Source organism: Oreochromis niloticus, linkage group LG14 (genome assembly GCF_001858045.2).
Source record: "Oreochromis niloticus isolate F11D_XX linkage group LG14, O_niloticus_UMD_NMBU, whole genome shotgun sequence".
NCBI classification, from domain to species: Eukaryota; Metazoa; Chordata; class Actinopteri; order Cichliformes; family Cichlidae; genus Oreochromis; species Oreochromis niloticus.
The window spans coordinates 33,567,829-33,593,292 of NC_031979.2; the positions used below are offsets into that span (position 1 = coordinate 33,567,829).

General features: G+C 39.3%; 1 protein-coding gene across 19 annotated transcripts in view; it reads left to right on the top strand.

Moving 5' to 3' along the window:
- ryr1b (ryanodine receptor 1b (skeletal)) overlaps nt 1-25,464 on the top strand; it is a 65,839-nt gene that overhangs the window by 36,015 nt on the left and 4,360 nt on the right. For 4 of the 19 annotated variants that reach the window (XM_019345188.2, XM_019345189.2, XM_019345190.2 and 1 more), the window contains 50 exons: nt 202-292; nt 375-515; nt 606-769; nt 1,592-1,670; nt 1,751-1,840; nt 2,068-2,220; nt 2,476-2,553; nt 2,659-2,734; nt 2,820-2,943; nt 3,036-3,151; nt 3,270-3,337; nt 3,558-3,679; nt 3,952-4,001; nt 4,769-4,829; nt 4,944-5,070; nt 5,158-5,266; nt 5,353-5,434; nt 5,625-5,755; nt 5,880-6,200; nt 6,356-6,596; nt 6,933-7,020; nt 7,108-7,200; nt 7,619-7,633; nt 8,972-9,142; nt 9,447-9,506; nt 9,614-9,748; nt 9,907-10,019; nt 10,142-10,238; nt 10,334-10,440; nt 10,530-10,581; nt 10,671-10,751; nt 14,094-14,193; nt 14,493-14,572; nt 14,711-14,787; nt 14,880-14,953; nt 15,372-15,389; nt 17,598-17,678; nt 18,526-18,614; nt 18,935-19,063; nt 19,417-19,521; nt 19,733-19,738; nt 20,774-20,803; nt 21,581-21,610; nt 21,770-21,851; nt 21,946-23,255; nt 23,341-23,423; nt 23,724-23,907; nt 24,176-24,262; nt 24,511-24,765; nt 24,867-24,997. In XM_019345188.2, the coding sequence (XP_019200733.1) occupies nt 202-292; nt 375-515; nt 606-769; nt 1,592-1,670; nt 1,751-1,840; nt 2,068-2,220; nt 2,476-2,553; nt 2,659-2,734; nt 2,820-2,943; nt 3,036-3,151; nt 3,270-3,337; nt 3,558-3,679; nt 3,952-4,001; nt 4,769-4,829; nt 4,944-5,070; nt 5,158-5,266; nt 5,353-5,434; nt 5,625-5,755; nt 5,880-6,200; nt 6,356-6,596; nt 6,933-7,020; nt 7,108-7,200; nt 7,619-7,633; nt 8,972-9,142; nt 9,447-9,506; nt 9,614-9,748; nt 9,907-10,019; nt 10,142-10,238; nt 10,334-10,440; nt 10,530-10,581; nt 10,671-10,751; nt 14,094-14,193; nt 14,493-14,572; nt 14,711-14,787; nt 14,880-14,953; nt 15,372-15,389; nt 17,598-17,678; nt 18,526-18,614; nt 18,935-19,063; nt 19,417-19,521; nt 19,733-19,738; nt 20,774-20,803; nt 21,581-21,610; nt 21,770-21,851; nt 21,946-23,255; nt 23,341-23,423; nt 23,724-23,907; nt 24,176-24,262; nt 24,511-24,765; nt 24,867-24,997 (6,387 nt within the window). The remainder of the gene's footprint in view (nt 1-201; nt 293-374; nt 516-605; nt 770-1,591; nt 1,671-1,750; nt 1,841-2,067; nt 2,221-2,475; nt 2,554-2,658; nt 2,735-2,819; nt 2,944-3,035; nt 3,152-3,269; nt 3,338-3,557; nt 3,680-3,951; nt 4,002-4,768; nt 4,830-4,943; nt 5,071-5,157; nt 5,267-5,352; nt 5,435-5,624; nt 5,756-5,879; nt 6,201-6,355; nt 6,597-6,932; nt 7,021-7,107; nt 7,201-7,618; nt 7,634-8,971; nt 9,143-9,446; nt 9,507-9,613; nt 9,749-9,906; nt 10,020-10,141; nt 10,239-10,333; nt 10,441-10,529; nt 10,582-10,670; nt 10,752-14,093; nt 14,194-14,492; nt 14,573-14,710; nt 14,788-14,879; nt 14,954-15,371; nt 15,390-17,597; nt 17,679-18,525; nt 18,615-18,934; nt 19,064-19,416; nt 19,522-19,732; nt 19,739-20,773; nt 20,804-21,580; nt 21,611-21,769; nt 21,852-21,945; nt 23,256-23,340; nt 23,424-23,723; nt 23,908-24,175; nt 24,263-24,510; nt 24,766-24,866; nt 24,998-25,464) is intronic. The other 15 variants (XM_019345193.2, XM_019345194.2, XM_025898069.1 and 12 more) reach the window with 15 other exon arrangements.

The window sequence follows — 25,464 nt, forward strand, 5'->3', positions numbered from 1 at the left end:
GCAAGCTGAATAACTCCGAAAAGGAAGTCTTTATTTTCTATTTGTTTAACCTTTATTCAACCTGGGGAGGTTTTCGAGACATTATCTCTTTTACAAGAAAGATCTAATGATAACAGCAAATTCACAACAAATTACAAACTTTGAAGTGAATGATGAAACATGCCTTTTCAAACAGTTTTAAACTTACGGTGACATCCACAGATACCTTCGACCCTCTATGCTGCAGCATTTGCTTAGACGGCTGGTGTTTGACGTACCCATCCTCAATGAATATGCAAAGATGCCTCTCAAGGTGAGTCTTCTGTATAACTGTGTTGTGTTTGTTTGTTTATATAATCTAATTTTTATATCACATATTAATTGAATTGCTTCAGCTGCTGACCAATCACTATGAGCGCTGTTGGAAGTACTACTGCTTGCCAAATGGATGGGCGAACTTTGGGGTGACTTCTGAGGAGGAGCTGCATCTTTCTCGAAAACTCTTTTGGGGAATCTTTGAATCGTTGGCACATAAGGTGGGAGATGTTGTTAACCTTCCATAAGTGCACATCGTTTAAGTTAAGGAATTACTAACTTGGCTTCTCTAATATGAATTTAAATTCTAGAAATTTGATGCAGAGCTCTTCAAGATTGCCATGCCCTGCCTCTGTGCTATAGCTGGAGCCATCCCCCCTGACTATGTGGATGCCAGCTACTCCTCTCACACTGAGAAAAAGGCCTCTGTGGATGCTGAAGGCAACTTTGATCCAAAACCAGTAGAGACCACCAAGTGAGAACTAAAAGAAAGACTGTGTGATGTTATTTTAGAGCTTTATTGCTTTTGGAAGAGAGTCAACATGCACCTTGTCAGTGATGTATAGTTATAATTACATATTTGAACAGATTTTTGAAAGCTTGTTTCCAGTTTCAGTTTCAGTTTTATTTGTCATATGCAAGTTAGCACAGGATCAACATTGCAATGAAATGTATTTGACGAGCAGCACACAGTCACTCAGCAGTATAGTATGTAAAAAATAGTAAGAGCAAAATGTTTATAAAATATAGTAGTTAATAGACTAAATATATATGTATATATGTTTATATATATGTATATATATATATATATATGTACACACTTGTGAATAGATAAAATAAATCTTAAATAGGAATGTGACCATAGACATGTATTTGGGGTGGGGGGTGGGGTGGTAAATGGGATATTGCACATGAGATAAAGTGGCAGGAGTGAACAGCAGTGCAAACTGAACAGTACAAAATTTTGAGTGGCAGTTAATACAGTATTGCACGAAGTAACGTTTCTATTTGTTTAAATACTAATAAGAAAGAAGTGACCAGTGCAGAGTGTACAATGTACTTGTGAAACTGTAGGACAGCTTCTGAGTGCATCCTGTGGAGTGTGGTGTGTGTTTAAGTGTTTAAGAACTCAACTTCGCTCAAAGCTTCAAGTGCAGTTATGAATGTAACTGAAAAGGCACATATAAACATCTTACATAAAATTACACTGTAATTTCTATAAAGTCATAGTGGCATTCTGAAGTTAAGTTTAGATATCAGATTATTTGAATAACTGTACATATCACTGAATTTTCAGCACTATCATCCCAGAGAGACTGGATCCTTTCGTCAACAAGTATGCAGAACACACTCATGATAAATGGGCGTTTGAAAAGGTCAGTAATAAGGGAATAATGTAAGCAATAATGTTTTTTTAAAAGTATTGTTTGTAATAATTGCTTAAATCATTTTTCAGATTCAGAACAACTGGACGTATGGAGAGGTGCTAGATGAGAATGCTAAGACTCACCCGATGCTCCGGCCATACAAAACATTCTCTGAAAAGGTAATGATTTTTCACTTGTTTTAGTCTGAAGCTTGAAATTCTGAACACTTAATTGTATCTAACCTTTTGTAGTAACCCTGTGTCCCATTAAATATGAGGATGCCAGATCTTCTTAATTAGTATTCATTACCCATGGACCTTTTGACTATTTTTGCATGATTATTGTTATGGGCATTCATAGTATAGCTTTGTTGTTAATTGTAAAGCCCTCTACCTTCTTTTCTCAGGACAAGGAGATTTATCGTTGGCCCATTAAAGAATCCATCAAAGCTATGCTGGCATGGGAGTGGACCATAGAGAAAGCAAGGGATGGAGAAGGAGAAGTCGAGAAAAAGGCCGCCGCCACCACCACCACGCGCAAAATCTCTCAAACTGCTCAGGTAAAAGAGAGAGGAGTAAAAAACATTGAAAATACTAAAAAAATGTTACTGTTTTTCCTGTTTGTCCATATAGGAATGCAAGGTTTTTACATAAGTGTAAAAACAGAACATTCGTAGATCATGCAAAATGAATTTTCTCTTTGCCTAATTAAATTGGGGAAACAATGGTGAAATGAAAGAAGTCTCCTTTTACTCAGAAACTCAGTAAAAACTTCACACTGTTACACATAAGGTCTTTTTTTCAATTGTCTTCAGGCCACTTATGATCCGAGTCACGGATACAGCCCTCAGCCAATAGACATCTCAGGAATGGCCCTCTCCAGAGAGCTGCAAGTATGTCTAGTTTGGTCAGATTTTCCCAGCATATATAGGTCACAAAAGTCTCTCACATACCTTTAAAGAACTAGGTAGAATAATATTTTTTTTCTTTCCACATAGTCTATGGCTGAACAGCTAGCAGAAAACTATCACAACACCTGGGGCAGGAAGAAGAAGTTGGAGCTACAGTCCAAAGGCAAGAGTAGTTTTTATTACATTAAAACTGGGAGTTTTCTTTTTAATGATATGCTGATTTAAAAAATGACTTGTGCCCTTGCTAGGTGGTGGTACTCATCCTTTGCTCGTGCCTTATGACACATTGACGGCTAAGGAGAAGGCCAGAGACAGGGAGAAAGCCCAGGACCTGCTCAAGTTCCTCCAGCTTAATGGATACGCTGTGACGAGGTATGCTGGAGCTCTCAGAGTTTAAGATTAGAGCTATCTGTTTTTCTCTTTCAGTTACTTTCATATTTGCAACATCTTTTTTCCACTCCTAGGGGTCTAAAGGATATGGAACAGGACATTTCCTCCATTGAGAAGCGTTTTGCCTATGGGTTCCTTCAGAAGCTTCTTAAATGGATGGACATTGCCCAGGAATTCATCGCTCATCTTGGTACTGTGATTGAAGACGTGGATGATTTTTGTACTTATACTGTGTGCACTGCTGTTTAGACCAGAAATAAAGTCAGAAGTGGTTTCATTATTATTTTGTTATTATTTTTTTCGAACAGAGGCTGTAGTTAGCAGCGGTAGAGTGGAAAAGTCACCACACGAACAAGAAATCAAATTCTTTGCCAAGGTGAGCTTCTTTATTTACTTGTGTTTTTTTCGTGGATGTCAGAGGATGATGGTTGTAACAGAATCCTGTGCTGAAGTTTGTAGGGACTGAAAAAATTGCCGCAATTTGTGATTTTGAGAAAGGCCTTTTTTTTTACTTTTTTCTGTAGCTTTACTAAGCAGATACTATTTATTGCCATTATTGGCATAATGAATATTTTATCCTGGGTTATTTTTTATAGATCCTCTTGCCGCTGGTAAATCAGTACTTTAAGAACCACTGCCTGTACTTTCTCTCCACTCCTGCCAAAGTATTGGGCAGTGGAGGACATTCCTCGAATAAAGAGAAGGAGATGATTGCAAGGTATGTGTCATAAAACCATATATTAAAAAAAAAAATCAATCGTACCTTGAATTATGTGTCCTGAAAAGTTTAGCATTTCCTTTCCTTCTAGGACAGTGTGATAGTATCTGTCCTCTCCTTCCATGTCCCTCCATCTTTCTCCTGTTGTGTGATATCCATGATCTCCTTTACTTTCCTTTTGCTTTATGTGTACTTCAAACATTTTTCCTGCCTTGTTTCCCCTTACTATACTCCCTTCCTCTCTCCCTTCCTCTTTTCTCCTCCTACCTCAGTATCTTCTGTAAGTTGGCTGCTTTGGTGAGGCACAGAGTATCTCTTTTTGGTAAGGAAATTGCATGATGTCATGCACTGTCACCATCTCTGTATTTGTTTTCCTGTGTAATTTCTCTCTTTATTACAGCATTTTATTTTTTGCTTCTTCCTCCTCCCTACCTTTACTTTACATACTAATCAAACTAATAAATCATCATTACCTCCTCCTAACTTACCAGTTCTTCTCTTCTCTGTATTTAGCTCAGCTTTTGCTTGGCTTTAATGTTTGCTGTAATGTCTTTGATTTACAAGGTATCCACAAAGTTAGCATGAGTGTCTGTGATGGCATCAGATATCCACCCGTGGTACTGTACTGCAGCTTTGTCGTGTGTTATCATCCTGGCTTATACGAGACAATGAATGCTTTGTTGTCATTTTACTCCCCTTCACCACCATATCTCTTAAGTAGACTGTCATTGTTACATGGCCAGTGGAGAGGTGAGCTTGTCTCACCAGCACAATATGATCTTCCACTTTAAACTTGCCTAAATAAAACTCTGTGATGGTGGCATTACACTTAAGAAACTGTTTTTAACAACTTTTTATGCTCTTTTCTTAAATAATAATTATTGTTGTTGCAGCTATGTATTTAACATTTGTGATTCAGAAGATTCAGACTTTACCGTTGTAATGTAATTGTGAGTTTGCTCAATGTTTCCCAACAAATTCAGAGACTGTATACCCGGTTTAGAGCTAAATCTGACATTTGCAGTAATTTGTGCTCTTGTAGAGCTGAAGGATAACACTGACAATGCACCTTTTTTGTTATGTTTTCAGGAACGGATGCACCTGCAGTGGTAAACTGCCTGCACATTCTCTCACGATCACTGGATGCCAGGTAGATCAAAATGTACCCATAAAACATCCGTATCGCTTCAACAAGCAAAGAGAAAGAAGAAACAAACCGTCTGAGATTTTTTTTTACTAACTTTTTCTCTGTGTATTTTTTAAGGACTGTTATGAAATCAGGCCCTGAGATTGTTAAAGCCGGCCTGCGTCAGTTCTTTGAGAGTGCTGCGGATGACATTGAGAAGATGGTTGAGAATCTGAAACTGGGCAAGGTGTCCAGTCGAAACCAGGTCAGGGAGGGTTTTCTTTTTTCTGCTCACTAAACACGTTCATGTTTTTCTTGTGAACTAAAATCTGTATTTGTGTGTTTTTTACAGGTTAAGGGTGTCGCACAGAATATCAACTACACCACCACTGCCCTGCTGCCAGTCCTCACTTCACTGTTTGACCACATTGCCCAACACCAGTTTGGTGATGATGTCATGTGTAAGCAAAATGCTTTTCTCCTTTAATTTAACCATTAATGACTTGTTCCTCTGGACCAACTCAAAGTCTCTTCTCGACGTTCTCAGTGGACGACTTGCAGATATCCTGCTATCGTCTAATGTGCAGTATCTACTCTTTGGGCACTGTGAAGACTCCACATGTGGAGAAGTGAGTAGAGACATGGCCTAAAAAAAAAAAAAGCCTGGAACTAGTTTTACTTTTTTCATTATATATCAGATATCATAACAAGAAACATTTATTTTTCTTTATGTGCATGTATTCTTTCAAAGGTTGATTTTGCATGTGTTATTTCATATAGACATCTTATGAGTATGCATGTTTTTTCCTTCCTTTGCAGACAGCGACCAGCTCTTGGCGAGTGTTTGGCCCACTTAGCAGCTGCTATGCCGGTAGCCTTTCTTGAACCAGTGCTAAATGAATTCAACTCATTTTCTGTTTACACGACCAAGACTCCTAGAGAGAGAGCGAGTGAGTTTTGCTGTCTTCTTTTACCTTTATGATTCATTTTACATGCTTCAAACTGTTAGATAGTGTTCATGCTGAATTATTTTTCTTGTCCGTGATTTCACTCGTCTTTTCTCTCCCCGCTCAGTTCTTGGTCTTCCCAATCAAGTAGAAGAGCTGTGTCCTGACATCCCAGAACTGGAGATTTTGATGAAAGAGATCCATGACCTGGCTGAGTCTGGAGCTCGCTACACAGAAATGCCCCATGTGATTGAGATCACCTTGCCCATGCTGTGTAACTATCTCCCCCGCTGGTGGGAGAGAGGCCCAGAGAGCTTCCCCGAGCAGGATGGCCAACTCTGCACCGCCGTCACCTCCGAGCAACTCAACCAGCTGCTGGGTAGCATCATGAAGATTGTGGTTAACAACCTGGGTATAGATGAAGCCTCTTGGATGAAAAGATTAGCAGGTTAGTGACCAGAGGATTTACAATAAGCCAAAATAATGTCACGTGGCACACACCTATAGTATTGCAGCATATCATAATGTGTAAACAACTACATTTTCACATGTTACACAACTATTATTTGGAGATAACTGGCAAATGTTTTGTGCCTTGTCCAGTGTTTGCTCAGCCCATTGTCAGCAGGGCTAAACCAGAGATGCTTAAATCCCACTTTATCCCAACCATGGAAAAGCTGAAGAAGCGTGCAGCAAAGGTGGTGGCAGAGGAGGATCATCTGCGCATGGAGGGCAAAACAGAAGTGGACAGTGAAAACGGGACCATTCGAGATGAGTTTGCTGTACTCTGTCGGGACTTGTATGCTCTCTACCCTTTGCTCATTCGCTATGTGGACAACAACAGGTAGCTGAGATTAGCAGCACCTTGATATGAAACACATTTCTGCTTCAGTTTTCTTGTTTGATGGAATTTGAAATTTAGGGGAGCATAATATGACGCTTTTTTGTCTTGCAATGAGGCACAATGTTGTTATTGAGGCAGAGGGAAGACACCAGGGAACTAAACCTACAAGAAATAATAAATTCAAAATATGAACACTAGAACAGGAAACTCAAGAGGAACAATAATTCAAGGTTTTAAAAGAAAGTTCCACTTTATTTCACCCTTTTGTTTGCCAACAGAAAGATTCTTGGCTATGATTCACATTCAAGAACTATCTATTGCTGCCTGTGTCTGTAGGGCAAGGTGGCTGACTTGTCCAGACCCAGATGCAGAGGAGCTTTTCAGGATGGTGGGCGAGGTCTTCATTTTCTGGTCCAAATCCCACGTAAGTCTTCTGTTTTCTGACATTTTCATGTATGAATGGATTTTTTTCGTCTCTTGTTTAGCATCTTTATTGTGTTATATATTGCAGAACTTTAAGAGGGAGGAGCAGAACTTCGTGGTGATGAATGAGATCAACAACATGTCCTTCCTGACTGCTGACAGTAAGAGCAAGATGAGCAAGGTACTGTCTGAAATGCAAAAGTAAAACATTGCCTGTTCCTTAGATGTTTGATTCACCTACTTCCATATCTTGAGTCATAACACATTAAGAAACTAAACTCTAATAATTAATGTTTCACTAACACCACCCATTACAAGCAGAGAAAAGTAACAGGAAGCCCCTCTTGGTGTTTTCTCAGATGTTATTTCATTGTTTTTCTTTAAGTTGCTGTAGCTTTATGATTATTCTGTAAGTATTCATTTTCAGTCATTTCACAAATAAGTTTCTACAAGAAGACTGATGGGCTGTTACATAAATATTAATATCCTTTTTTTCCAGCTCTGTGTAAGTGGCAGTATATAGTGTAGTAGTAGTAGTGTTGCTAACTGTTTCTTTTTCCATATATATCCTGTGTCGGGCTTGGACGCTGGGCCACTAGGCCGGAGATGGAGAGGTTAGACCGTGTTTGTGCACGAGAGCTGTGCTGATCGCATGGCACCCTGAGTTTGCGGAGGCATTTCATCAACTGCTAATAGACAGATCCCAATATTCACACGTATACAGACACACAAACAGGGTTTTTCCTCTTAGGAGAGTTTTCACTACACATCTATGAGTGTATGAATAAAGTGTGAGATTATATTATACATATATATATATTAGTGATGGTTTTTTAGGAGTAAAGAATGTGAGTGTGAACGTGTTGCAAACATATGCTTTTATGTGTGTGTCTGTATATGTGTGAGTAGGGGTCCGGAGCAGCTTGATGAAAGCTCTTTGCTGTAGATCACAGTGGTGTGAAAGGTTTCATGGTGCTCGGCAGAGCAGTAGTGTATATAATTTGGTGTGTGCACTCCTGCAGCCGAGTACCATCACCCTGTTTTTCTTTGACCAGTAAATAGTTTGCCTTTCGATGATCCTTGTTGGATACAGTTATGGAGCCCGTGCTACTGTGATGTTAAAACTTGTGTCACTGACGCTTGGGTTTTTTTTTTCAGCTTTTGTGTCAGAGATTCCTGCGCTGGGGGACTCTTCTCTTTTCAGTAGCTGCTTAAACCAAAAGTCCATTCCCTGCTGTTGCTCGGTCCACCAGTAGCAAATGTCAGTCGCTGGATCTTTTGCAGGAATTTAAGCTAGCTCTCACTACATCACGAGAAAACTGTCATCATATTTACTAACTGGACTCGTTACTTCATGTCATGTTCATTGACACCATTAAATTGTTAAATAAACCTAATCACTGTTTGATGTTTTACGTGGTTGGTGCAAGTAGAACCTCTTCTCCTTGGCTATCAGATGGGCATTACTGTAGTGAGCTTCTGTTTCCTGATCATCACAATGACTCTCAAAGCCCGTAGAGTGTCTTTCACCCACATACACACACACACCAAGCATGCACACTAAGGGCAGAGAGGGTGCTGTGAGGCCAGACAACAGACAGTAATGAGCATTGTCAGCCTCTGGATAGGAGTGTGTGAGAAGAGCTCCACGGCGATGGAGCTGACCCCATGTGCTGTTCTCTGTGTTGTCCAATGGACAGGATGTGCCCTGTCCGGCCACTGCAGTACTAACAGTGAAGCTGCATTGTGTGTAACACCTGTTGCTGGTGCAGCAATGAAGCACATGACATGACATGAAAAAGTTACTGAAAGAAAATATCAGTTGTTTAGTTGTTAAATATTCTCAAAAGCCTTAAATGCCACAAACCATTTTCTGAAAAGGGATTTTTTATTGGTGCCATGTAGTTGTTTCATGGAATAGAAAGTGTTCAATCAGTTTGATCTCTCTGTAGTCTGGCGGCTCAGAGCAGGAGCGTACCAAGAAGAAGCGACGGGGGGACCGCTACTCCGTGCAGACCTCCCTTATTGTAGCAGCGCTAAAGAAGATGCTTCCCATCGGCCTCAATATGTGCTCTCCTGCAGACCAGGAACTCATCAACCTTGCCAAGATCAGATACTCGCTGGTACTTTGATGTGCTTGTTAATGTGATTTCTTTGGGCAAAACTTCCTTCATAGATTGATTTGTTGAATTGAGCACTTTAAATTTCTATAGTGCAAAAGTGCTGCTTCTTTGTTAGCATACATTTTGACACAAAATGGGTAGAAATGATTTTTTCTCTCTCTATATATAATAATAATAATTTTTCCACAGTCATATAACTCTGTTACTTTTGTCATTCCCAAATTTGTTTAGAGGCTGCATGCTGTTAATAACTAAACTATAGGATTGTAAATGTCCTCCAAATCTTGGTTTCTTTAACTCGTAGAAAGACACAGATGAAGAGGTGAGGGAATTCTTGCACAACAACCTGCATCTGCAAGGCAAGGTAGGCAGACTTTTTATTTCTTTACTAACTGAAAGAAGATAATAAACACATTCCTGTATAAATCTATTCATTCTGTTCATTATACATATTGACGTGTTATATTTTAGGTGGAGGACCCAGCAATGCGCTGGCAGATGTCTCTTTATAAAGAGATGTCTGGAAAAGCAGAAGATGCCGATGATCCGGAGAAGGTGGTGAAAAGAGTACAAGAGGTGTCTGCTGTCCTTTACCACATTGAAGTGGTGAGTACAACCAGGCATCCGCAATAAAAGAAGGTCTGGAAGCGGCTCTCTGTTTAAAAAGTCCTAATCTCTGATCCTATGAGTATAACCCAGCAGGCAATGCAGAGCTTAAGAAAAGAGAGACATTTTCCAAGTTAATTATTTTTTTTGTACATTAGACTGAACATCCCTTCAAGTCAAAGAAAATGGTTTGGCACAAGCTGCTGTCTAAACAACGTCGCAGAGCTGTGGTGGCCTGTTTCAGGATGACGCCTCTGTACAACATCACCACGTAATGATTAACAGCATACTTATTCAAAACATGATCGACAATAAAATCATAAGGCTTTATGAGGCTTTATACCTAATTATCTCAATTATCCCTAATTATCAGTGATCTTTCATTGTTTGCAGGCACAGGGTAACCAACATGTTCTTGGATGCATACAAACGCAACTGGTTAGAAACCGAGGGTTACTCATTTGAAGACAAGATGATTGATGACTTATCAGTAAGTTACACTTTCATTAATGTTTCATTACTGGCATATTGCCTATTCTTTATACAAAGAGTCTGTCATGTTTTATCCTATCTATTAACGATTAGAAAGCCATGGAGGAGGAGGAGGAAGAGGAAGAGGAGACTGAGACGAAGCCTGACCCCCTTCATCAGCTGATTCTTCATTTCAGCCGCACAGCTCTTACAGAAAAGCTGTAAGAGCATCTTTCTTCCTCTGGCTCAGTTCTCTGACCTGTTCCTCAGTGACACTTACTGATTCCTGCTCTGTGTTATTTGTTTACAGTAAACTTGATGTTGACCATCTCTATATGTCATATGCTGATATTATGGCAAAGGTAAGACCTGTAAAACACCAATGGGAATAGATATTGAAGCTGAACTTCAGAAGAGAATAATTCACCGATATTCTGTCTGCTGCCTTCAGAGCTGCCACATTGGTGAGGAGGACGAAGGGGGAGAACAGGAGGGGGAGGAGCCATCCTTTGAGGTGCGACAGACAGAGATGGTATGGGGGGACCAGGGGAAGGGAGGCAGGGGAGTCAGCGGAGAAGCAGCTCCCCACGCACTGAGTGACTACACCATGACATCACACTCGGCACATCCCCCCCACCCCACTCTTGCTACATTTCTCTTTTTTTCCCTTTCTGTCTTCCTTTCGTTAACTCACACCACGTGTCTATTTCCTGTTGTGGTGGACTGACCTGTGCATGCCTTTCCTGGACTCTGCACACCAGTCGGGATCAATATTCTGAAAGAATGTTTTTTTGTTTCGTTTTTTTTTTTTCTAAATTGCATGACTCGAGTGTAGAGATGATGGCAGCTAAAGAATTCAAAATAAAACCCAGGTGAAGACAGACAAGTGAGTCTGTACTAGCTATTAATTAATTAAGATAAACAGAATTTCTGTTCCTTTTGGAACCTGATACGTAAATTGTGATGTTGCCCCTTTTAGACTTAATTTAGTAAGAAAGAGATAATGGCGATTAATTAAACCATATCACAGGATCCCTAACGGGTCCCCTGTGCAAGTCTCAGAGTTTGTGGTCAGTGTCTTCTAGACATGCACCACCCTTTTCTGACTCACACCTCATGTAATCACCTGCTAATTTGACTGTGTTCACCCGTATAGACTCACCTGAAAACTATAGTTTGAGTTCTAACAACTGACAACTAATTTATTTTTGTTTGTCTTTCCTTTGAATTGGACAGCGCTAACAAGTTTCCCTCTCTGTGCTCACCAAGAATACAGTAAAAGCCTGCACAGTCAGCCGTGCACATACTGCCCCAAGCCCAAACACACTCATGCGAGCATACACTACAACAGCTACATTCACATAGACATTCATTCATACACACACAGTTTCTTTCCATTCTTTCTATTCATACTCTTGTGCTGAGCAGAATCTCTGTAACCAGAGAAAAGTGCATTCATGTTTTTAAAACACTTCAGGCTCACGAGGGAGGGGGGCGGAGGGAGGGTTAGGTAGAGGTTTGGGTGCTTTGGGTGGGGGTCTGTGCATGATGTGCAGTGGGTGGGTCAAATGTAACCTCTTTTGTCAACAGGATGGTTGTTCATTACCTGCTATTATTATAGTATTTGTACTGTGCCACAGAATAATATAAAACAGTGAAGTATAGTGCAGTATAGCCTGAATAGCGTGAGTTAGAATACTGCGTTATGCAGCATTAAAGTTTGTGTTTTTTTGTTCACTTTAATCTTAATATGTTATATTAAACAGTATGCACTGTCTGCAGATGTGCAGACTCATTTGTTTGTCTAGTTATAGTTATTTTGTTCAGTAGTTTTAAAATATCATCACATACCTTTGTTAAGCTAACTCAAATAAATCTGAAGGGTGACAGGTGATTTGACAATTTGACAAAGACTGCTGCTGTATAACTAAATGGTGTTCATAATCAATCAGCCTTTTTCAGAGTAAATATTTTCACAGATAAGTATTTTATTGAAGAGAACAGTCTTTTTTTAATCTAAGGAGCTTGGAAAGAAAAGCGTCTGGACTTCTTTAAGTTTCTTGAGGACGTTTCACCTCTCATCCGAAAAGCTTTTTCAGTTTTAAGGTCAAATGGTGGAGAGTCCCAGATTTAAGCCCTGTGGGAGTGTCCCGCCAGAGCGACAATGGACCCCCTAATGATCCTCTACCTAATCACACGAGCCAAGGTGTGAAAATGGTTGTAGGTCACAATCAGCCAAGGTTTCGGGTGAGCTCATAGTGAAACCTAGCCCCACCCTATCATGTGTTTCCTGAGGTCAGATGGCCCAGGATGTGAGAGGGCGTTAAGGCATCTGGGGAGGGAACTCAAAACTGGATTATAGATGGCAGACAGTTGGTGTTGTAAGCCACCGCGTCTGTTCAAAGATGGCTGTTCACAGTGGACATAGTGGCTTCTTTTACTCCTCTTTCAAACCATCTGTCTTCTTTGTCAAAAATGTGAACATTGGCATCCTCAAAGGAGTGACCTTTGTCCTTTAGATGCAGATGGACCACCGAGTCTTGTCCCGTGGAGGTGGCTCTTCTATGTTGTGCCATGCGTTTATGAAATAGCTGTTTGGTCTCTCCAATGTAGAGGTCTGAGCATTCCTCGCTACACTGTACAGCAGGAGTGCCCAATCCCAGTCCTTGAGAGCTACCGTCCTACAGCTTTTAGATGCATCCTTGGTCAGACACACCTGAATCAAATGAATGGCTTGTTATCAGGCCTTTGCCAAACTTGGTGGCATACAGAAGAGGTAATCAAACCATTTGATTCAGCTGTGTTGGAGTAGGGATGCATCTAAAAGCTGCAGGACAGTAGCTCTTGAGGACTGGGATTGGGCACCCCTGCTGTACAGCATATACTATGTTAAGTTTGTGTTTAGAAGGAACGTCTACAAGCAACTTAAAGAAGTCCAGACGTTTTTCTTTCCAAGCTCCTTAGACTTAAACTACGATGACCTGGATGACTGAGAACCTTCACAGACAGTCTTTTTAAATGTTATTCTGTTATTATACCTGGTTGGTTGTATTTTATTGTGACAACTCCAAACTACAAATGTTGAAAATATTTGGTCAAGCAAGCAACTTTTCCTCAGTTTCAGTTTAGGGTCTTATAGTTTATCTAAAAAGCAGACCAGCTTTACATACAGACAGGCTACTCCAGGTAGCATAAAATATAAGTTTAGGCTGTGAAGTAGAACAACCCTAAGCTGTTCTGTTGGAAGCAGGGGTTGCATGTTTTACTCCAACAACTGATGTTGCTTCATAAGAAGAATGTGTGAAGTGTGAGTTACAATCTGGGATGAAATGATTGCTGCAATTGAATGTTTGCACCTGTGTTAGATATCATAAACTGGAATAACTGTCTCCAACACTAATGCATACCGTGTTACATTGGAAGAGAATTGTATGTGTCTTTAAGAGTCCCAAGTATTTCTAACACTAAAACAGCTTGTTTTTTTTTTTACAAGTTCACTCAACACTTGAAAAGAATAGTTTAGTGTAGCATTTACTGAAAAAAAATGGCCACTATCTGATGGAAACACTGAGAATCTGCTCACTTAACTGAGCTTAACAGAAAGAAACATTAAGAGAAGCTTTTTCATAGGTGATAAAATAAATAAAAGTGTAAAAAGTTGTGTTACGTACATATAACACGAATTATTAACCAGCAGCTCTGGTTAACAAGACCAATGGTATAGCAAATACAATAGCAAATTATAAATAGGATAAGATTATCAGGATGTGTGTGTTTTTTGTGTGCCTGTACGTGTGTGTGTGTGTAAGTGCGGGGGGCAGTGCAGTCTCTGTTGACAGGGTTACAGCTGTTTTCTTGCTACTCTGCTGCACAGGAAAAGGAGATGGAGAAACAGAGGCTCTTGTACCAGCAGTCCCGTCTGCACAACCGTGGTGCTGCAGAGATGGTGCTGCAGATGATCAGCGCCTGTAAAGGTAGCTGCTGCACATTGGATCTGCACACAGACACATAGTAGCATAGTGGTAGTTTTGGGGGATAGGAGCTCACTGAATGAACTGCTGTCCGTCATGGACAACCCATCGCACCCACTTCATTTTATGCTGTAGAGGCAGCACAGCTCATTCTCCCTCAGACTTATTCAACTCCCCTGCCATAAAAAACTGTAGGCGATCTTTCCTACCATTTCATCTGTTGTTATCTTGGCAGAGAGAATCCAGCTTTGCTATTAACAGTTGGGTCAAGTTGTTGTACGAGCGGTATCTGCTTGTTTCAGGTGAACCTGGAGCCATGGTTTCTTCTACACTCAAACTGGGAATCTCCATCCTCAATGGAGGCAACAGTGATGTACAGCAGGTAAAGAGCCTTCATGAGTATGATATATTTATGTCTATAGGCTAAAAAGATTTAAGAAACTTTATTTTACTGCCTGTCTACATCTTGAGATCTTCATTAGAGCGTTGTTGTCATCATGCTCTTGTCATCTGTGTGCAGAGGATGCTGGACTATCTGAAGGATAAAAAGGATGTGGGGTTCTTCCTTAGCGTTCAGTCTCTGATGCAGACCTGCAGGTCTGTAATATATTTGTGGTTACGTCGTGTTTTTAGAGGGGATATACAAGTTTTTGTACTTTTTAAGCTGATTAAATGTTTGCTGTTAACAGTGTTTTGGACTTGAACGCTTTTGAGAGACAGAACAAGGCTGAGGGACTTGGGATGGTTTCAGAAGAAGGCACCAGTGAGTATGGTCGACAGCTTTTAATGGTCACTCACAAACTCAACATGCAATGCATACAAACATCTGCATCTTTGTTCTCCTCCTTTGTTTTGTGATATAATGTAATATTTTCCTAGTGTCAGTCTTTAGTGTATGCATTTGTGTGTGTCTGTGTGTGCCTGTATGTGTATGCCTGGTACAGTTATCTTTTCATGTGTCCAGAGTCAAGGAGTCACGACACACGTGTGTTAGTCGGAGCATTTTGACTGTTAATGTATGAAACTGTTTATCATTCGCTGACAGTCATGAGAATTCTGGACTCACTTCGTCTCTTTGTTTTTCTCTTCCCTACATCTTGTTCACTTTGCCCGTTTCAACTCTTTACTCCTCATGCCTATCTCCTTCCTACGCATCAATTTGCTGCTCTCGCGGTTCAAAGATAAGAAGCTAGAACGTGGTAAATGAAACTTTGCTGTCATATATTTTTCTTTCTTTCTCCCCCTCCTTTCTGTCCTTTCTGTCCCTTGTAGCTCTTCTTCTTTTGACTAGTCTTTTCCTTGCTGTGAACTTAATATGCATTTCATTTCACACTCAAGGACCCAGTAAAATTAAGCTTTAGAGTCATTTGGTCAGTGGTATATTACAATATGTTGATATATTTATTCATTGTATTCATTGAAGTGGCTGTGGAGTTTAATTTTCCTCCTTGAGTGTTTTATGACAGATCTACTGTAACTCCATCAATCTCAGTCTCAGTATAGATCAATGGGAATGAAATGTGATCGTCTTATCTTCCTATTTCTTCGTATTTCATTCATAAATTGTGCTAGAAGCTAAAGTGTAGGAACTTTTTATGCTCTGCGTCGCTCTTATTTCCGTAATTTAAATGTAGTTTGTTTGCATCTCCTGTTCCGGGCTGATCTTCACAAACCATGTAAATGGCCAGGTTAACCTCTGATAATTTCCATTTTGATTTGCTTTACTTCATCGGTATCGGAGCATTGTTTATGAAATATCAAGTCATAATGTTTAACTGTGTTTGTTATTAAAAGGGCTCAAAGAGGCAGTCCACAATAGAGTATAGTAAGAAGTGCAACAACCAAAGGCAGCTCAGTAGAATCTCAGTCCTTGAGTAACTCCCTGTTTTAGCGTCTATTTGTACATATTTTTGCACATCATTCCTTCTCTGCTTGTGCACAGCATATGATATGATGTGATAGTTCAAACTGGTAAGAAACAAGTAATGAAGTCTTTTTAAAGTTCCAGCTGTTGCTGCGTCATATACCTTTAATGTATTTTGTTCTGATAGCCTTCTGACTTTATTGCTACCACTTTGCTTGGTACACTTATGGGAATATTTAACATCAGTCACAATGATAACATATTTCTCCCGAGGCATGTGTCCATGACTGTTGTTTTAAGAAAAACCTGGCATCCCCCTCATGGCTTTGTTATGTTTTGTTGTTGTTCATTCATGATTAAATCGAAGCATGCTTGTGCATCTTTTGGAAATAAACCGTTTTACCTGATAGCATGCTATTAGAGAACTGTGAAATTGATATTTTTGCAGTATTTGTAGCAAGGTGCAATGTTTAGGTTAGATTCTATTGCAAAGAAATTATGAAAGTCTTCTCAGTTCCTTCGAAAATACTGACAAAAGTGGGTATTAAAGTGCATTTTCCTGCATTCCCCCTGATTTTCCCCCAACATCCAAGCTGATAGCTAACAGGAGTTTACAGAGTTCAGTAGATCTGTACTGCATGATGGTGTGCTGTGGAAGTTATATCTGTCTTTATGTGTTTACCATCAGTATCCATGTCCTGTTTTTTCAGTTGTATTTTTCTGTTATTTTGTGATTTTTTGTGTATTGTCCACTACAGTGTGATGTGGCTGACACTTCTTGTTCATCTGAGTTGTGCAGATTTTTTGTGTTAAAAAATGTTGAAGGGGTTTGTAATACACATTTGTGCACCTTCCATCACAGTCACAGGCTCTTCAAATTCAAACATGAATCTCATTTTCACAACCATTAAATAATGTGACATTAAATAATGTCCACTCATGACCTATTCCTATAAATAACATTTGTGCTTACTGTTTAAGTTTTAATGCTAATCAAATCTAAATCCAGCAGTGTTAAATGTGTAGATGAACAATATAAATTTGGTTTACAATATTTAACTATTTGATGAGTGCACTTAATGTAGGTAAACTGACCTGAAAACTAAATATCTTTCTATAATTGCTCATTTGAAAAAATCATTTGTGTTTATATTTTCCTGTACGAAGACAAAATGATTGGATATTTTGATCTCGTGGTGCATTTTTTACTTTTATTTTCATATTAAAACTATATAGAAAGAAAAATGGTCTGAATCTTTATCTACAGCTTCTGCAAGGTAGAGTCAAATAGATCAAGTCAAAAAGGATACAATGCAAAGTTGTACATAAGAACATTAAAATGGTAAATAAACGTGAGGTAAAGGTACCCTAGCATTTTCTTTTACTTCCACTATAGCATCAACCTTTACTTTTAATATACATAATCCTGTGTTTACCACTGTATTCTGACAGAATAAAAGGACTTCATGTATACTCTGTACTGGCACTGTGGAAACCTGCTGTCACACAGATTAATTAGCATGCCTTTTGTTATTCATCCTAGATGAGAAAGTGATGGCAGACGATGAATTTACATGTGACCTCTTCCGCTTCCTTCAACTTCTTTGTGAGGGCCACAATAACGGTAAGTCATGGCTGTATTGAATAAAACAAGTCTATTTACCAGACACCATGGCTGTATTTAGTGGTCTTCCACCAAGTAGAGTGCTGCCACCTTCAGTTGTACTTCAGTTTTTAGACCTTATGCATTAAGTTTTGTATTTCATAAATGAAATTTTCAGCATACTTTGAGTCTTTATCATGTGCATTGTGAAGCACGGTCTGATTGCTTTTGCAGCATTTGGCTGAATATGAGTGGGGAATATAGCCCTGTAAGCTTGAGATCTCATCCTCCTGCTTCAGTCAGCAGTCACATCATCAATAAACACTAGTGACCCAGTTCCACTGGCAGCCATACAAGCTCTTGACGTAACACTGCTTCCACCATGTTTGACAGATAATGTGTGCGGTTTCTTTTCTTCTCTATACTTTTGACTTCCCATCATCCTGGTACAAGTTGATAATGGTTTCCTCAATCCAGATATTTTTTATAGAACTATGCATTTCTGACATTTTCTGGTAACCTCCAATCTGACTTTCCTGTCCTGGAGTGTAACCAGTTGTTTGCACCATGTTGTAAAACGTCTGTATTTCCACTCATGAAAGCATTTCTGAATTGTAGACTTTGGCAATGATACGCCTACCTCCTCAACAGCATTTTGGACTTGGTTAGATGTTGTGAAGCAGTTTTTATTAACCATGGATTTAATTATTTCATTGTGCACTTTTGCATTCATTCTTTTTAAGAATGATTTGGACACTCTTGCAGTTTTTTTAATCTCTCTGATGGGTTTATCGTCTGTCTGAATTTTTAAAAGTAGACTTATTTAATTTTGACAATTCAGTTCATTTTTGTTTCCTTTTCTCCTCAGATTTTCAGAACTACTTAAGAACTCAGACAGGCAGCACAACTACTATAAATGTCATCATCTGCACTGTGGACTACCTTCTTCGACTCCAGGTCAGTCAGATATACAGTACTTACCCTGATCTAGGTAAGACTGAGGATTAGTACCTTATATACAATAAAGCTTTTGAATTTTTTCTTATTAATGACTTCTAGGTGCTCAAAAAGAGAAGAGTCTTAATATGAGTCCATTATATCATAAAAATTAGATATTACAGTTAGCTTCTGATATTTTTAAGGGTTTTTTAGAGTTAACCAAGAATCATCCAGAACCCTTGGATCTATTTCAAGAGATTTTTTTTCTTTACTTAAGCATAACTGAAATTGTTATAAACTTGCTAACATCATGTTCTCCCTCCTCTTCCTGCATGCAGGAGTCGATTAGTGACTTTTACTGGTACTACTCAGGAAAAGACATAATTGATGAGCCTGGTAAGAGGAATTTCTCCAAAGCAATGACTGTGGCCAAGCAGGTCTTCAACAGCCTGACTGAGTACATCCAGGTAAAAATCTTGCTGCATGAACGATAAGAAATCTTAATGGAAGATTAAGATTAAGGATTTCTCAGGGATATTCCAAACAAGGTTCTACTGTCACGGCCCTCCAGAAAGTGGTTAAGTGGAGAACCCCCGTCAGATCTAAACTTTGTACATTACAGAGTAATTGGACTTTTTAGAAGAAATTCTAAAGGTTTTGTATTCCTGCTTTCTTCAAAACACAGTTTTGTTCCCAAAACCAGACTTTTTAGACTTTTTAAAATATTTGGTTTGGTTACAAAGAAAAAATGATGTCTTCCAAATTTGTAAAATTTTTTTGAATATTATCTTCATTTCCCAATGTGTGTGTTAACTTTCAGGGTCCCTGTACTGGGAACCAACAATCTCTGGCCCACAGCAGATTGTGGGACGCTGTTGTGGGCTTTCTACATGTCTTTGCTCACATGATGATGAAACTTGCTCAGGTAAGGAACGTGCCATTAAATTCATTAATTTTCAGTCTTTTTCTTGTTTAGTTTTTTTCCCCCAGTGTCAGGAATAATTTCCATTGAGAATCTGAACCCCCCCAATTATTTTCTATAATAATTTAAACGTACTTGTTTATTTAAATTGTTGTTGATTTGTCTGTTTTGATTATGCTAATTATTTAAACTGTCTCTCTCATGGTTCCTACAGAGAAAAGTATGTATTTATTTAATTATTTGTTTAATCAACTTTAAAAAAAAACTTAACCGTTTCCTCCCTTTCTTGTCATATTGTTTCTGCCACTTTGATGAGTTTTTTGATATTTAACAGTCTAATAAATATCAAAGGATATTTAAACCTCGCAAATTTTGCCCCTGGTAAAGTCATCTGTCCATATTTTTTCATTTTGATTTAAGTCTAACTGGCTTTATGTTTTAGTTAGATTGTAACCAAATTTCAATTAGAAATGCAAGATCATCTTCCTTCACACATGCAGTATTTGTCTTGTGCCTACACATTTATTAGCTATGTTCATCGATTCAACAACTTTATTTGATGTTTTAGATTTCCACCCAAAGAAATATGAAAACATTTTTGTTTTTCAGAGCTGCAGAAATTATGGCTACTTCGTTAGCAAAGCTAATTATTCTCACTCAGTCTAATGTGGAATTACAATGCCCCAAATAAATCAGTTACCCTGATGAATAAGATGAACTTCATTAAGGTTGGCAGAAGCAACATGAAAAAAGTATATACAGTTATTCCTTTCTATTACTTCTATTTTCTTACCTTACATTTTTCAGATTCTGTATAATAAAGTTAAACTACCAGTGCTATTTGATTGTGCTTTGGGTGTTTGCTTTCAATAACACGTGTCTACTGTCATTCATTTGTTTGGGTTTACAAGAAGCTGCAGTGTTTACTAATCTAATTTTGTGTGGCTGTTTTATTGCTCCTGACACCACTGATTAAAAGGCTTTTTTAAATGTCATATAACTCTCCTGAAAATTACTTTTGTACAAGTACTTTGTTTAGGCAGGTTTAGATAAAACAAAACACATGCATAAAAAAAAAGTTTTGTTTGGAAGTTCTTAGCCAAAAAACCTGCCAGAAAAATAAATGCTGTCTTGGTTATTAAAATGGAGGCTGTTGCCTAACAAAACATTAGATAGTATTCATGCTGAGACAATCCAAAAACAAGGTAAAAATGTTAATGTTTAACAGTTTTATTTTCATGTGTAACTCTGTTAGATGCACCCCGATCCTGGACAGCGAAATGGCGTAAGAATCTGTGTTTTTACACCAAATCCATTTCATTTAAAGCCCCTCATGCTTTTTTAAAGCCCTCATGCTTATCACTTTCTTTAATAAGTTGCTTAATAGCCTGCACCATCTACATGTGCCTCTTTGTGGATTTTCTCTGCAGCACTTCATATTTTGTCTTTGCATTTATTGTAATGATGTAGTTTTAGGTCTCTTTACTAGTTGTTAAAGAAGCTAAAATTACAGTTATTCACTTAGTTGTGCTAGATTTAGACCGCGGTGATTATTACATAATAAACTGTATTTACACTTTGTAAAAAAAGAGGTAAGTGTCTCAGAATGTATTGTGATTGAATTAATTATTTCTTCTTTGAGGGATTTATTTCACTTTACTCCTTAAAGCCTTAATGTCTTGCATTGTCTCTCTTCATTTAGCTGTTTCATTTACTGTAGCTACTAAGCTGTTTTAAACGGTGCAACTCTGATTTCGCAAGCAGTTTTTGCTGGCTTGCATGACATCCTTTTCCTCTAGATCTCCACCAGCCTGACAGCCACTATGACCTTAAACATTTGAAGTTTGTCATATCAGCTGGTGCAGGCCTTCAGGAGTGATAAGATTAGTGTCTGCAAATATGGCTGTCTTCCATCCTGCAGTCTCTTTTTCAGATTAAGGTTGTTGGAAGAGCCATTTTCTTCCCTCCCCTTTCCTGTGTTTCTGTCTCACGTCCTATCACATTCAGTGTACAATTTATTATATAAAAAATGCATATTCTTTATTCAAAAATGCACTCCCAGGATCATTTTTGGAGTAGATCACACTCTGAGGTAGTGCCTTTCATTTATGTTTTTTAAAAAAGCACAAATTATGTTCAATTTAAACTGTAATGTATATATTAAATGGGTATTTTTTAGTCAATACACATTAAAAAGCTTTTCTCTCTGCTGTGTCTTTGTGTTCTGGTACACGTTTTGGCTCTTTTGAAGGACTCCAGTCAAATCGGTCTCTTGAAGGAGCTTTTAGATCTGCAGAAGGACATGGTAGTGATGCTTCTGTCACTGCTTGAAGGTAAGATACTCCTCGCTATCGGATCATGTCTGCTCCTTTCTGTCAGATAAATTCTATATTGTCCTTATCTCCTCTTTGCTTGTACTGCTAACAGGCAATGTGGTGAATGGCACCATTGCCAGGCAAATGGTTGACATGTTGGTGGAGTCCTCCAGCAATGTGGAGATGATCCTTAAGTTCTTCGACATGTTCCTCAAGCTCAAGGATATAGTGGCGTCTGATGCCTTCCGTGATTATGTGACTGATCCACGTGGTCTTATTTCAAAGAAGGACTTCTCCAAGGCCATGGACAGTCAGAAGCAATACTCTCCTTCTGAAATCCAGTTCCTCCTCTCATGCTCAGAGGCTGATGAGAATGAAATGATCAACTTTGAGGAGTTTGCTGATCGTTTCCAGGAGCCAGCAAAAGACATCGGTTTCAATATTGCTGTTCTGCTCACAAACCTGTCAGAGCATGTACCCCATGACACTCGCCTTCAGAACTTCCTGGAACAGGCAGAGAGCGTGCTCAACTATTTCCGCCCTTTCCTTGGCCGTATCGAGATCATGGGAGCCAGCAGGAAGATCGAACGCATTTACTTTGAAATCAGTGAGGAGAACCGCAATCAGTGGGAGATGCCTCAAGTCAGAGAGTCCAAGCGCCAGTTCATCTTTGATGTGGTCAACGAGGGTGGCGAGAGTGAGAAAATGGAGATGTTTGTGAACTTCTGTGAGGACACCATTTTTGAGATGAACATTGCTGCATCTATCTCTGAGCCAGAGGGAGATGGTGCAGAAGAAGAAGATGATGAAGAAGAAGAGGAAGGTGGAGGAGATGAAGGAGAGTCTGGAGAAGGAGATGAAGGAAATGGTGAGGGTGAAGCTCCGGAGTCAGCTTCTGCCTTTGCAGAGTTTCTGAAGAGCGTGGTTAACTTCTTTAACATGTTCACCTTCCGTAACCTCCGGCGTCGATACCGCAAACTTCGAAAAATGACGGTAAAGGACATGATTATCGGCCTGGTTACATTCGTCTACACTGTTTTGATGGGCATCCTGATGTTTGTCTATAGCATATGCAAGGGTTTCTTCACACTAATATGGAAGGCACTGTTTGGTGGCGGCTTAGTAGAGGGTGCCAAGAAGATGACAGTCACAGAGATCCTGGCCAGTATGCCCGATCCCACCCAAGATGAAGTTCATGGGGACCTACCGCCTGAACCGGGTGCTAGGGAAGTCCAAGATGCAGATGGAGTGGCAGACCTCATAGATGCTGTGGGTGGAGAGGAGGAAGAAGAGGATGGTGAGGACAGAGAAGGTGGACGGTTGCCTGGCTTTAATACTCCTGGAGGACTTGGAGACATGGGAGAGACAACACCAGAAGAACCTCCGACTCCAGAGGGCACTCCTCTGTTGAAGAGGAAACTGGTGAGTTGTTCTGTTTTGTAGTTGTTTATTAATATGCACACTCTTTAGTAATTGATTAATTAATTGTAAACTATATTTAAAACAGCTGGCTGCTGCAGTAGGAGGACAAGAAGAGGAAGAAAAAGGTGAACACGAAGAAGAGGCTCCTCAGGAGACAGAGAAAGCAGAGTAAGAAGTTTACCTGTTGTAGTCTGATGTCAGGACTAAGCAGCTGTGTAAAATGTGTCCATGAGATAAAACATAGTATAATTTGAATTAACTGAATTCACTATCATGTGTGCAATTATAAACAATTTCCAGATGTTCTTGAATGAAAAACAGTTGTAACGCTGCACTGTTTTATTAGTTGTTCACGTACATAGCATACACCCTTGTAGGGATTAGGCTTTTAATCACATTTTAAACAGTGCCAAAGGTCTAAAGCTATTTTTGTTTTCCTAAGCTTAAATTTCTTTGTGTCTTTTCAAGCACCGAGAATGGTGAGAAAACAGAGAAAGCAGAGAAGGCAGAGCCTGAACCCGAGGTAAAGGAGGAAGAGCCTGAGGAACAAGAAGAGATAAGTGTGAAGACCAAAGTGAAGAAGGACAAGAAATCTGTTAAGGAGGGCTTTAAACTGTGGAATGAGCTGGAGGTTCAGAGGATTAAATTCATGGTGAGCAGCTTTTTCTTCCAGCACATGTTGTTGAATGTATGTTAACTGCCATGATGAGCCTGAGTCTGACATATTTATGTATTGTAATAAGTACTAGGAAATGAGTCTGATATGTTCAGCTAGTGTACTAGAGATTAGTTTCATACATAGAACATTTTTAAAATGACTCCTAGTATACTTTCATGATTAGTAACTCATGGAGGACACCTTATCAGCATTTATCGGCATTTATCACAGCATTATTGCTAATTTCCTTATTTCTTTCCAGAACTACCTTTCTCGTAACTTCTACAATTTACGTTTCTTGGCCCTGTTCATTGCCTTCGCTCTCAATTTCATCCTGCTCTTCTACAAGGTCTGTTTTGACTATATAATTTGATGTCATGGCACCTGGGACGTGGCACTGTGCATTACAAACTGAGTTATTAGAATCTGTTAGTTCTAGAGTTTTACATGCATAAAACTAAGCATATTCACATTTATCCATCAGCACCAACTAATATTTCTGATCGTGTCTTAAATATTTCTTTTCAGATTAAAAAAAATATATTATTAGAAGCTTTAGCAAGACCCTGAGGACTGATGTTTTTATGACCTTTCTAGGTGTCTGACACTCCTCCAGGTGAGGAAGAGTTTGAAGGTTCTGGTCTCTTTGAGGGTTCTGGTATTTTTGAAGGCTCTGGTGCTGAGGAAGACGGATCAGGATTAGATGACGGAGGAGATGATGATGATGAAGAAGGCCCTTTGTACTACTTTTTGGAAGAGAGCACTGGCTACATGGAGCCAGCAATGGCTTTCCTTGGTATTGTTCACACCATCATCTCCTTCCTCTGTATCATCGGTTACAACTGCCTGAAGGTGTGTGAGAGTTTGCTTTTCTTTACTCCATAAAAGTTTTACGGGTGTGTTTTCATAGGTTTCATGCGGTATATCTTCTGCTCCATCTCCACCTTATTAAGGTCCCTCTGGTTATCTTCAAAAGAGAGAAAGAACTGGCCAGAAAGCTGGAATTCGATGGCCTCTATGTCACTGAGCAGCCTGAGGACGATGACATCAAGGGCCAGTGGGACAGACTGGTGCTCAACACTCCGTAAGACCCATGTTTCAGTATCAGATACATTCGTGATACTTTAGTACGTAGACCTGCTAGTACCAGGTTGGTACAACAAGGCACTCTCGCCCAGAGAACTGTCACTCACTGGGTATTTTCCCTTTTTCAAACCATTCTGTTTAAACACTAGAGAGTAAAATCACAGTAGATGAGAAATACTCAGAAACAACAATGCCACATTCAAGGTCACTTAAATCACCTTTCTTCACCATCCTGATGCTTTGTTTGAATGACACTGGGTCATCAGGTCACATTGATCATGGCAGCATCCCTGAATGCATTGAGTTTCAGGCATGTGATTGGCTGATTGGTAGATATTTGTGTTAATGATCGATTGAACAGGTGTACCTAACAAACTGATTGATTAGTATATATATATATATATATGTATAGAGTATATAACTGAACAGGCCAGAAATTTCAGCTCAACCTGCACTCAATCCAGC